The sequence below is a fragment of the Caretta caretta genome, chromosome 4, assembly GCF_965140235.1.
Source record: "Caretta caretta isolate rCarCar2 chromosome 4, rCarCar1.hap1, whole genome shotgun sequence".
NCBI classification, from domain to species: domain Eukaryota; kingdom Metazoa; phylum Chordata; order Testudines; family Cheloniidae; genus Caretta; species Caretta caretta.
Window position 1 is genome coordinate 24,801,717 of NC_134209.1, and position 12,923 is coordinate 24,814,639.

Genomic DNA, 12,923 nt, shown 5'->3' on the forward strand with positions numbered 1-12,923 from the left:
ATAGATTTCCACTCCATACGGCTAAATGCAGTGCCTTGCATAATGACAGGTTTCAGAGTAGCAGCTGTGTTAGTCTGTATTCGCAAAAAGAAAAGGAGTACTTGTGGCACCTTAGAGACTAACCAATTTATTTGAGCATAAGCTTTCGTGAGCTACAGCTCACTTCATCGGATGCATAAAGTGGAAAATACAGTGAGGAGATTTATATACACACAGACCATGAAAAAATGGGTGTTTATCATACACTTTGCCATAGTCACAATATATTTTTTTTAATTCACTTTTCTATATACTTGCTTATGAACAGTAAAATAAATACAAATGTTACAAAACAAAATAGACTAGTAAAAATTAGTCAATCCTACCACTGAGACTGTTATCAAATGGACTACTAAAAGGAGGATATCAACATAAAAGCTAGTTGGTTTATAAAAATTAGTAATTTTAAGTGGTGCATATGCTCCTGCTTCTCCTGGCAGTTGGTGTGGTTTTACAATCACATTTTCCTCTTAAAAAATCTGTCTGTTGTGTGAAATATGTACATAGATGAGAGGAAGAAAACTATGCAGACACTACAGTAAAACTTACTATACACAAAATACTGTCAATGCTTCTAATTTCTCTCAGTTTTCCTAATGTGAAGTGTTACTTAAAAAGATTGGTGAAGTATAGTTTAATGGAAGTATGGCTTTAAATTCACAACATACTTTTAATGCTTATCCTTCTATTATCTGTTTCTTTCTTTATGTGCTCTTCACCCTCCCATTCTCAGTAGCCTTGAAAACTAGATAATGTCATGAAGGCACTTGGGTCTGCCTGCAGAGAGCTGTTTGCAGGATTGGAACATAAGATGATGAGCAACATTCAAATGGATTCAGGAAGGGAAGACCATGAAATATATACAACACTTGTATGAATATATGGATAGCTTTGTAATTACATATATATCAATACTCTCAATTGCCTCTTAGCCAAAGTTTAATGGCTAGGCTGATTATTTTTTTTTTTTTTTTTTTTTTGCTAGACTTCAGTATTACTCTTGTTTTTATATGGAAAGTGCTCAGATACAATGGTGGTAGGTCACAGGATAAAATCTTAAGATAGATATATGGTTGCTGTGGTAGTGGGTCTGAAGAAAGGATATATAAATTATTTGAGTGTATTCTGTGTCAGACATGCACAAAGTTGTCCATAACTTTTATTATTTTTACAGTCTTAGATACACATGTATACAGCATCTTCTACAAGAGCTTGGTATTCTGTTGTGTTTGAATAGCAGTATGTGATCACCTGATTGGAGACTGTACCATAATGCATATGCATGAAGGAGTGGAGTTGCAAATATTATCTTAACTTCAGTGTTTTGACATAACTATGCAACATTAATTTAGATCTTTAACACAGTCATGTGAAATGCAGAGTATCAGGTGCAAAACACCTTGAGAGTATTTATTCCCAAACACTTAGTGCCAGATTTTCCAGAGGTGTTGAGCAGCTACAGCTCCCATTGACTTTGACAGGAACTGTAGTTACTCAGCACCTTTAAAAATCAGCACCTTAACTTTTTAAAGATAGCAAAGAATTGCTTAGGAGTAAACTGCTCTTTTTCCTGCCATGGGAATATTCTGGTTTCTGTTATGATCATGTGACAATCCTTGAGAACCCTCCTTCAGCGCTCCTTTGTGATGGTAACCAAAGTCTCACGTAAAAACAGACCACTTCCCTTCCTTAATAAAAACAAAATTTAAAATTCAATAGATTACAGAGCCCAAGAGGTGTTAAATGTTTACTTTGCAGAACCAGAGCCAAACCTATTGGACTTCCCAAAATGGGATTCTTAAAAGTAGAGAAAACTTATGGAAGTTGCAGAGAGCTGCAAGAAAGAGGGTGGAGAGGGCTGATCATGTATGACCCACATTGGGTAAAACAGATTTATTTGGTCTGCCTGGGTAGCCAATCTTAAATGGCTTCTACTGTACTAGTTGTAATGGGTTACAATATCTTTCCCTTAGGCACAGAAGATGGGATTGTTCAGTATGGAGCTGAATTAATTCCTTCCTATAGGAAATTCATGGAAACTGCTTTGTCATCTTTGCCATTCACCTTGCTGGCTTCCGGATATTCTTAAGATATGGGAGGAACTAACTCTTACAGATCTGTGCGTAAATAGGATTGCCAGGATAATGTCCCACTTGCCTTTTTTGAGAAGAAAATCTTGATGCTTTTGGAAGCGTTCATTTGAATTTCTAAAAGTGGAACTTGTCCTTTTTGTAATACCTGAAACGACAACTTCAGAGTTGGAATTTCAGTTTGTTTTTTGCCATTAAATGCAGATTAAGCGGTAACATTAATGGAATGCAGCTTGTGCGCTAACGTTGGCAGATCAGTGGTGAAGCCAACGCAGTTATCTAAATTAACCTTTGAGCCAAAGTCGAGATATTTTGCTCTGATATTTGTCTAGGAAGTCAGTCATTATCAGAGCACAAATTCAGATTCCAAAATCATTCGTGCTCTTTCGCTAAACGGACTGCACAAAAACAGATTTTGAAGCTTCTGATTTCTGAGAGGCTATTCAGGATCGTTGCCATCGTGAGGCAGGAGCTACATCCCACAAGAAACTTGCAGCCAGGAAGAAAAGAACATTGTAATGTTTAATTCTTTAGGAATTTTTACTGGATTACTGAGGCGGATTAGTTTAGAGGGATTATGATGATTTTTTTTAACAGGCGCTATGTTCTGATTATTTAAATCTCCTTTAAGATGACTATCAAAGTCCATCTGTGACCATACTCATAGTCACTGACTAGGTAATCTTGCATCTACTGCTTTGTAGCCTTTGAGGTTCAGTTTCATTAATCGTGTTTTGGTTCTGATTTGTCTTTACTCTTCCTCTATGTTTACAGTAGGTGGGTAGGCGAAGTAAGTGGGGAGTCCAATGCAGTTTTGATGGATTGACCTTTCATGAGTTGACTTGGCCACACAAGACATTGTTTTTTATTGAGATGCCATTTAAACCAAACTGTTTTTTATTCAAGTACGTACTAAGCATTAAGGTTAATGGTCTTATATTTATCATTTTGGTTTGCAAAAGAACTGCAAAAAAAGGTTCAAAGGATGCCAAGCAGAAAACTTCGGAAGCAGAGCCAGCAAAAAAAAAAAACACTTACAGACGAAAGTTAGCAAGCAAGCCAGTGGATGATGTGTATTTAACATGGTTGTATGAAAGGCCAGTCTATGATGCAGAGGTGGCTGTGGACATGCTGAAGAAGTTTCAGCAGTTGGACTTCACTTACCCAAAACAACATGTATATGCTAACCTCACCCTGGATATGATGCTAGAGAAGAAGGTATGTTGACAGTACCTACAGATTTGCAGTTGTGATATTTTAAGAAACTACCTTTCTTAATGGCAAGGGAAAGAAATGTAATACAGTGAAGAGTCTTTCTTGTCGTCTTGCTCTGGCTCATCCTCCAAACCTCTTTCACATTTGGCAACATGTTTATGCAGGGTATTCACTGTTCTTTCCTAGACGACACTGTGCTTTGGCAGAACTGTACATTAGTATCTTTCAAATTCAGGACTTAAAGATGTTTCCTCTGATCAACAATTTCTGTTGTTCTTCTAATGTTTTAAAGACTGCTATATAGTTAAAGTCCTATTCCAAGACACAACCTATTTTGATAAGGATTGTCTGTGTTCATATAGTGCCTTTAGAAGATTTGTATAATTTAAAAGTTGGCATCCAGTCATGGAAAAATCCTGTATTCTCTCTCTCTCTCTTTTTCCTGCCTTGCTAGTACTCTTGCCATTGTGCTGTATTGAACAGCAATCCCCATCTAATCCCCTACTGTTCCTGGGTGCACTCCTTACGAGAAGGAGAGTAGAGACAATAATTTTCTTTCCTCTTCCCCTCCTGTTTTTATTTCTCTTCCTTCTGCCCTGTGTTAATGTTGTCACTTCTCTCTTGGCAGCAGAACAGGAAAAGCATCATGTATAGGCACGGCATAGGCACGGTCCTAGTTTTGAGGGAGTCCTAAATTGAACTAGAGGGACAAAAATACAGAAGTGTGTAAAGTGTCAGTTCATTCTAGTCTCATATTTCAAGTAATGCATTTTAGGCTATCTAGTTATCAAGTCAACAGCGAACTAAATGTACCAAAACATAATCTATGGGTAGAGCTGTTCTTTATTTGTAATTTCAGTAGTTCATAGCCAACTTACAACACAAATGTTAGTACTTAGTGGACCAGCTCCACACAAGTGGGAAAAATATACAAAACCCCCTTTTCTTATAAACAAAGTTCCAGTTAGGATTTAGATGTCCTACAGTAAGAGAGTTTTAAATTTGCACCAACCACTTTTTTTTTTATATCTGTTAGAAAAAAGTGGATCAGTTTGTCAGCACCATTCTTCTGCCATATCCTTTTGCTAACGAAATCAATAAAGTTTTGGTATTCACAGAGGTGAGTAAACGTGTTACTTAAGTCTTGCATTTCAGATATTTTATGTATACAAATGTTTAGTACATGGTTCACTTTTGTATTTGTGTAGGGCCTTTCGTTCTGAAGGATCCCAAAGTGTTTTACAAAGTTTCTTGGGCCAGGAGCGACCTCTGGCTGTGGATGCTTAGCAATTTAATGTTTGTTCCTACTTTTTTCTGTTCTCCTGTCTTGTGTGTGTACACTTATCTGTTAGCAGAATATTCTAGTGCTGTAAATTTAAGAATTTAAGAGGAATTGAGTACCAAGGCTGAAGCAACTCATAATGGAGTTCTTGTAACCCAAGGGTGGGCAAACTTTTTGGCCCGAGGGCCACATCGGGGTTGCAAAACTGTATGGAGGGACGGGTAGGGAAGGCTTTGCCCCGCCCCTATCCACCCCCTCCCACTTCCAGCCTCCTGACTTCCCCCCTCAGACTTCCCCCCTTCCAACCCCCCCTGCTCCTTGTCCCCTGACACACACACCACCTGAGACCCGCTGCCCCTATCCAAACGGCCTTTGGGGACCCTACCACCATCCAATGCCCCGACTCCTATCCACACCCCCACCCCCCGACAGGCCTGCCCTGGGACTCCCAGACCTATCCAACCTCCCCTACTCCCCATCCCCTGACTGCCCCCCTGAACCATCTGCCCCTTATCCAACCCCCCCCTCCCCCCACTCCCTGCCCCCTTACCATTCCAGAGCCAGCCCCGCCACCGTCCTGCCCGGCAGGAGTTTGCAGCCCTGCTGCTCAGAGCGCTGGCAGCACAAGCTGGGGTTGCAGGGGAGCGGGGACAGCAGGGAAGGGGCTGGGGGCTAGCCTCCCCGGCCGGGAGCTCAGGGGCTGGGCAGGACAGTCCCACAGGCTAGATGTGGCCCGCAGGTTGTAGTTTGCCCACCTCTGTTGTAACTTAATACTGGCTAAAGGAAGTGTCCTTTCCTAGTTAGAATCCATTGCTGTTTTTCTCCTTCTCCCCATGTGTCCATAATTATTTTTCATCTTAATTTATTTAAAATTCAATTTATATGATATAAAGCTTGTGCCTCTGTCGTTGATTTGTCTTAATACCAAATCCTCAATCTTTCAGTTGCCCTCCCTAAATCTTTTCTACTTTCCTTCAAGACTGCCAAATGCCTGGCTTATGTACATAATAGAAAACTAATATTTTGGAATGAGTCTTTTATAGAACTTTTGCTGATACATTTCATTTAAAGTACTTAAATGCTCATGAAAGGTCCTGCATTAACAGCCACAGATCTTCCCTTAGCCAAAGAATCGGTACAGCACAAGCATTGGCAGAACCTATGCTGCGGTCTGATAGCAGCCATTTTTTCAGGCACAGGCTGAGCTAAAACAAAAATAGACCAAAATTTAAACCAAATAAATATTTTGCATCGGGCACTGGAGCTTGGTCTTGTAATTGTAGAAAATCACCAAAGGGAGCAAATTTAATCAAATGTGAGAGTCCTGCCACACTTCTGGAGAGTTCAGCTGTAGAGGCTTCCAGCTGACTTTTTAATAGTTTTGACAAGGTATAAAGTGAAAAGCAATCTACCAAACAACCATATCACAGACCATTTAAGGTCGTATGGATAATGATCACCCAGAAGATAGCAGGAAACCACTGCAGACACTTGAGTCCAAGTGTTTGCTATATTCACAGTGGCTTGCGCTGCTCAGACAAGCAACAGCATTCTACCCACAAGCTCCACCTAGTGTAGACTGTGAAGGTAACCCTAAGCATGATGCAGTAGAGTAGTCTAATATCAAGTGACAGAGACACGAATCATGGTTGTATTGCCTGTATTGGAAAAGTATACCTGCAGCATCCTGGCCATCTATAGATAACGAAAGGCACGAGAGGCCAGCTTGCCAACTGAGAATTCAGGGGCAGTAATGATTCCAGTAGGACATCTAATATGTGAGCCATTTTAGTAAAAGGTGGGCATAGTGTGCATCCTTCTTAGGATGTTCTGAATAGTCATGCCATTATTTTCTGACTCTCTCTTCTAACAAAAGCTTCCACTTGTCATCCAGTTTGCTTTCATCAAGGTCCCTGCCTAAGTCAAATACTCGGAAAGAAATGGTTTTGTAGATTCAGAGTTAAATAGAAGATGTAGAACTGAGTATCCCCAGCAGATTGATGATACTGCAGCTCAGAAACTTCTCTCTCTCGTTGTACCATATGCATAGTGGATAAGAGTGTGACAGGATGCAACTCAATGTGACCCTTCTTATGTGAGCACCTGGGGGAGGACAAGTAGTTTCCCCAGATTCTACGCACCAGGACCCCTCTGAGAAGAAAGTGTGAAGCTATGTAATTTCTTTTTTATAAAAACTAAACGTGACTTTATAATAGCTTATGTAATCAAACCATTAATATCTCATCAATGGTATTAAAAGCTATTGACAGATCACTAGATGATATTGATGGTTTCTGTTCAGTACTGAAAGTAAACTAATTGGATCATGTGTAGAGAATGAATGAGTAATTTCCAAACATCTTTTCAAGTAAAGGTCTCTTCAGTATTTGTTTAATGGTAGCTTGTTCACCTCAAGGAAGTTAGTAACAATCATCTTCACTGGTGCACTAAAACTTTCTCCACTTTTTCTTTAAAGGATAAGACTCCATCTAGCAGATGGCTGGTTGCTTCATCCTGATCATGGAGAAAGAAAGCAAGAAACTGAGTTGAAAACCACCCAGCATAAATTGTTAGCATTTCCTGTCTCACTGTAACACTGTTCTCTAGATTTGGTGAGATCATGGCAAAGATTTTGTTGCCACTCCTTACTGGGACCTGATTAAAATTTGTGAATTAGAGAGAAAGCTTCCATTAAAGATTCCCAGAGCTACCTATCTCTAAACCTCACTAGTTTTTAAACAGTTGTTCCCATCTGATAGTTTCATGTTTAACAAACAAGTGAGTTGGTTTTTCATTCAATGCATATGACTGTGTTGGTGAAATCATTCTACTGTTGATGACTTTGAAGTAATAACAGAATGGCTGATAGTACATATGTTATATCTGGGCTATTGTTTTTTTAACAGAATGCAGAAGAAATTAAAATAGCAAAAGAAAATGGAGCTGCTTTTGTGGGAGGGACTGAATTAATCCAAAAGGTATTTTTTTTAATATCCGTGTAAATTGCATTTTTCATGTTACAAAAACCCTGTCGAGGCTGGGAAGCTTTACCCTTGTAAGTTTCAGTGGTCTAAACTGAGAGGTGACACAAAGGATGGTGTTAAACTCATGCCAGTTTACTGATCTGTAAGTAGATGTAACACATGCTCTGATAAGGATGGAGAATGGGGTTGTAAGAAGAAAAGTAAGCAATGGGAATATGTTATAAGATGTAAGATAAAACAGGTATGCCCTCCTTTACTTTAGTCTTCTCTTGGTTGCTTTAGAGGAGGAGTTTTCAACCTTTCATTTGCAGATCCCTAAATAATTTAAAATAGAGGTGCCGACCCCTTTGGAAATCTTAGACATAGTCTGCAGACCCCCAGGGGCCACAGACCACAGGTTGAAAACTATTGTTCCATGGTAATGGCAGTCTTTTGCAGACCCCTTGGACATAGTCTGCAGACCCCAGATTGAAAACCACCGCTTTAAAGGAAGCTTGCAGGGTTTTGTTTTTTTTTTGCCTTTTTTGGCAATGAAAATAAAGCCTGTTTTATTTTTAACAATTTTAAAAAATTACTTATGGAGTGTAATCTTCCACTACTCTCTAAAGCTTACCAACCAGTATACAGTAACTTCTCACTTAACGTTGTAGTTATGTTCCTGAAAAATGCAACTTTAAGCAAAACGATGTTAAGCTAATCCAATTTCCCCATAAGAATTAATGTAAATAGGGGGGGATTAGGTTCCAGAGAATTTTTTTTCACCAGACAAAAGGGGTGGGTGTGGGTGTGTGTAATATAGTCTTTTGTCGCCCCCCCACCCCCACACACACAGAGTATAAGTTTTAAACAAACAATTTAATACTGGTACACAGCAACGATGATTGTGAAGCTTGATTGAGGTGGTGAAGTCAGAGGGTGGGATATTTCCCTGGGAATGCCTTACTGCTAAATGATGAACTAGCAATTGGCTGAGCCCTCAAGGGTTAACTCACTGTTGTTAATGTAGCCTCTCACTCTACAAGGCAGCACGAATAGAGGGAAGGGAGACAGCATGGCAGAGACACACCGTGTGTGTGTGTGTGTGTGAGAGAGAGAGGGGGAGAGAGATGTGCTTTGCCCCTTTAAGTACACTGACCCCACTCTTAAGTATGCTGCCTTGTTAAGTAGATCAGCAAGCTGAGACCACAGCTGCTGCCAGGAAGCTCCCTCCATCCTGAGACCTGTCGTGTGTGTCTCTTGCTCTGTGGAAGATGGGGTAAGTAGGGGGGAGGGGGGACACTCTGATATTAGCCCCTCTTTTCTTCCCCTCCCTCCACACAGCAAGGAGGCTCAAGGAGCAGCTCCAAGGCAGAGGGCATGAGCAGCACATGGCAGTTGGGGGGAAGGACAGCCGAATTGCAGGCAATTGGTCGCTTGCTGGGCAGCTGCCGCACTGGGAACTTAGGAGAGCAGGGAGCTGATAGGGGGGCTGCTGGCCCACCCTGGTTCCAAGCCCCCATCAGCTAGCTCCAACGGGTTGCTCTCCCTGCAAGCAGTGGACAAAGCAGGCTGCCAAATGACATTATAAGCGAGCATTGCACAACTTTAAACGAGCACGTTCCGAAATTGATCAGCAACGTAACAACGTTAACCGGGACAACTTTAAGGGAGGAGTTACTTTATTTACATCTTAGTTTTACATTCTCTTGTGGTTGGCTTTAAGAATGTGATCTTTCTAAAAACTACAAAGTTGGTTCCAAGAACTCTTTGAAGCGGGGACTTTGTCTTCCTTAGTACAGAACCTAGCACTCTTTGGCACTACTTTGATACCGCTGCTGCATTGGTCATATTGCCAAATGTTTAAAGTCTGATGGCTGAGAAACACAAGAGACAGAAGGCTTTTCCTTTCCTGAGGGTATTTTTTTTTAATTCTGAGCATTTTATCTCAAAAATGAATATTGCTTCCATTTTTAAATATACTTATATTGCAAACTTTCACCTAATTATTCTGGCTTCTTTTAATTTCAGATTTTGGATGATGAAATCAATGCAGATTTTTACATAGCCGTTCCTGAACTAATAGCGAAGTTGCTACCTTTAAAAAACAAACTAAGAAAAAAGTTTCCAAAGACTAACAGAAGTAAGACATTTTCATTAAATATTATTTTATATATATTAAATATTTAATCACATTAATGTATTAATATTAAATATTAAGCCCTTGAGCAGGAGCTTTCTCTTGAAACAATTTAATCAGCATCTTCATTTAGGAAATGAAGCTGTGTAAAATGTATCTCTGGAATGAAGTTTTACTGAGAGGACCTTTACTGAGTTTGATTGTGATTTGAGACCAATATGATCTTTGAAAAATCTGGTACTCTGAGCCAGTTCTTCAGTTTAAATGAACTTGAGTTTAGAGTCAAGCCCTATCTGCATAAACTTATGGGAACTATGTATATGCAAGAAACCTCTTACCGTGAGAGATCTAGTTAGAGAAATACACGCAAAGTCACATACTTTGAAACTTACACATTGCAAAGAACTGAAATATGGCTATAATAACCTTCTGCTTATAGCAAAGTTCTGTGGGGGAAAATGGTTTCACTAAAACAGTGAAAAATGTGCGGAAATTTTGTGTAGTCACGAGCACCACAACTTACCAGTTATTTGTATGTTTTGCCCACTTTTTAACCACATTTGAATGGCATCTGTCTTTAACCTATTTCTCTTTCACAATTATTTTCTTCATATCTATGGCTTGTTTCTTCATGATGCTATAAATATTCCCTCTCTTGGTATCGGATCTCCCACAACAACAAACATCATTCTGTACAATATCTTTCTCTATTTTTTGACCTTCCTTTGTTTCTAAATGATCTTAATTTGTTACTTCTAACATGATCCAAATTAAAATCCTCTGGCTGTTCAAGCATTGGGTTTTTTTCTTGCTGACATTGTTATGCACTGAGAGTTTAAATCAAGATCTTTTCCTCATCTTTAATGTTTTCTTTCCTCCACAAGTGTCTGCACAAAGTATTTACAAGCAGGCAAACAACATTTGTGCTCTTTAAACAGTTGGAGCAAACTACTAATCTGTCAAAAATGTAACAGGTGCATTAGAATACATGAAAGCCTATATTGTGCCCTTAAGAGGTTATTCAGTTTCTAGTTGAGCAAAACCTGATTTCTGCTACAGCCAACAGAACACGTGGGTAAAACAGAGTGTACGTTTCAAACAAGCTCGCGACATTATAAGCCAAATAGGCCCTTGCAGCTCAGCTAACTATTTTTTCTCTTCTTGTTACTGATGGGAATCGTCCCGGTTAACGTTGTTTCTCGTTACGTTGCTGATCAATTAGAGAACATGCTTGTTTAAAGTTGCCCAAGGCTCCCTTATAATGTTGTTTGGCAGCTGCCTGCTTTGTTCACTGCTTGCAGGAAGAGCAGCCCGTTGGAGCTAGCTGGTGGGGGCTTGGAACCAGGGGGGACCGGCAGCTCCCCTAAATTCTCTGTGCGGTAGCTGCAGAACAGGCTATCAATTGCCGGGCAGTTCAGCTGTCTCTCCCCTCGCTGCCATGTGCTGCTCCTGGTTTCTGCCTTGGAGCTGCTCCCGGGAGCCTCCTGCTTGCTGTGCAGTGGGGAGGGAAGAGGGGTGCTGATGTCAAGGTGTCTCCCTCCCCCAGCTCCTGTACCGCATCTCGATAGAGCTGGGTGGGATAGACAGGGCTCAGGATGGAGGGAGTTGGCCGGTAGCAGCTTCTATCTCAACTTGCTGATCTACTTAAAAAGGCAATGTACTTAGAGTGAGGTCAGCGTACTTAAAGGGGGCAGTGCACATCTCTTTCTCTCTCACACACACACACTCACTCACTCAAGGTGTGTCTCTGTCATGCTGTCTCCTCCCTCCATTCATGCTGCCTTGTAGAGTGTGAGGCTACGTTAACAACGTGTTAACTCTTGAGGGCTCAAGCCGAGTGTTAGTTCATCATTTAGCAGTAAGGCATCTCCTGGGAAATATCCCACCCTCTGACTCCACCACCTCAACCAAGCTTCACAATCACCATGGCTGTGTACAGTATTAAATTGTTTGTTTGAAACTTAAACTGCGTGTGTGTGTGTATATACATATAATATAGTCTTTTGTCGGTTGCAAAAAAATTTCCCTGGAACCTAAACCCCCATTTACGTTAATTCTTATGGGGAAATTGGATTCGCTTAACATCTTTTCGCTTAAAGTAGCATTTTTCAGGAACAGAACTACAACGTTAAGCGAGGAGTTACTGTATCCATCTTGTCTGGATTGAGTCAGGACACTGTATAAAATGTCTAATACTGTAGTTTACTAACTATATTTTAATCCTCTTGGGATATTTTTAAAATGTACAGGTTTGTTTTGTTTTTTTCTGTTTAATTTCAGGTTAGAAATACATTTTCCAAACCAGATCTCTAACTGGTATAATAAGACTGTGTTGCAAGAGCCTTCATTTTTATAAAGCTCTACTACAGGGTTCTCGTCTTGAATTATCTTGGTATATTTCTTGCAGATAAATTACATCCTACTATAGAACAATTCATGTGCAGTAATGGGTGATTAAAAGTACATAGGCTCCTAAAACAACACAGTCTAACCTAGGGTGTAAATGTATAGAATATGGGTCCACTGGGGGCCCTCACCGTGTCCTCAGTATCCTGCAGGTTTGTCAAGGGTGATGATTTTCTTTGTCTTGATTACATTTAGAGGAAACTGTTCTAACTCTCATTTTGGTTGTACTAGATGTAGGGACGCTAATACTTTCTTCCACTTTTTGTTTTTCTAATTAGATTCTCTGGGCCGTGACATTCCAAAAATGCTGGAACTCTTCAAAGCGGGCCATGAGTATGTGGTAGAAGAGGAGAACCGTATCGAGACAAGAATAGCAACGGTATGCTCTACAAATAATTTTTTAGCAAATAATTCATGTACTTTCCTTTAATTATTCAGCGGAGTAGTTAATAATTTACTGAAGGGTACACAGTATGCCCTTGGTAATCTGTATGTTTTGTAGCTTTTTAGGAATGTGATTCACTAACCGGTTAACTAAATACATTGTGCTGTTGAATGATTTAAGTTAGAGCAGTTCCTGTAAATCGTTAAACCTCGGCTAATCTAAGAGTTTTCGTATTTAAAAAATTAGGAAAGCAAGCTATGCCTAACACACTGAGAAATGAAAGTTGTCAGAAATAGTCTTGTGATGCATGACAATTTGCCACCATATTGTAATGGACAGTAATGCTAAATGAAAGCATGGGATAAAACTCAAATATTACTAGGACCTCTATTCCAGACAGATTCTT

The 12,923-nt window shown here is 40.0% G+C and overlaps 1 protein-coding gene across 1 annotated transcript in view; it reads left to right on the forward strand.

Moving 5' to 3' along the window:
* MRPL1 (mitochondrial ribosomal protein L1) overlaps window positions 1–12,923 on the forward strand; it is a 38,400-nt gene that overhangs the window by 3,924 nt on the left and 21,553 nt on the right. The window contains exons 3-7 of the mRNA XM_048846875.2: window positions 3,092–3,347; window positions 4,381–4,464; window positions 7,533–7,604; window positions 9,618–9,729; window positions 12,411–12,511. Of these exons, the coding sequence (XP_048702832.2) occupies window positions 3,092–3,347; window positions 4,381–4,464; window positions 7,533–7,604; window positions 9,618–9,729; window positions 12,411–12,511 (625 nt within the window). The remainder of the gene's footprint in view (window positions 1–3,091; window positions 3,348–4,380; window positions 4,465–7,532; window positions 7,605–9,617; window positions 9,730–12,410; window positions 12,512–12,923) is intronic.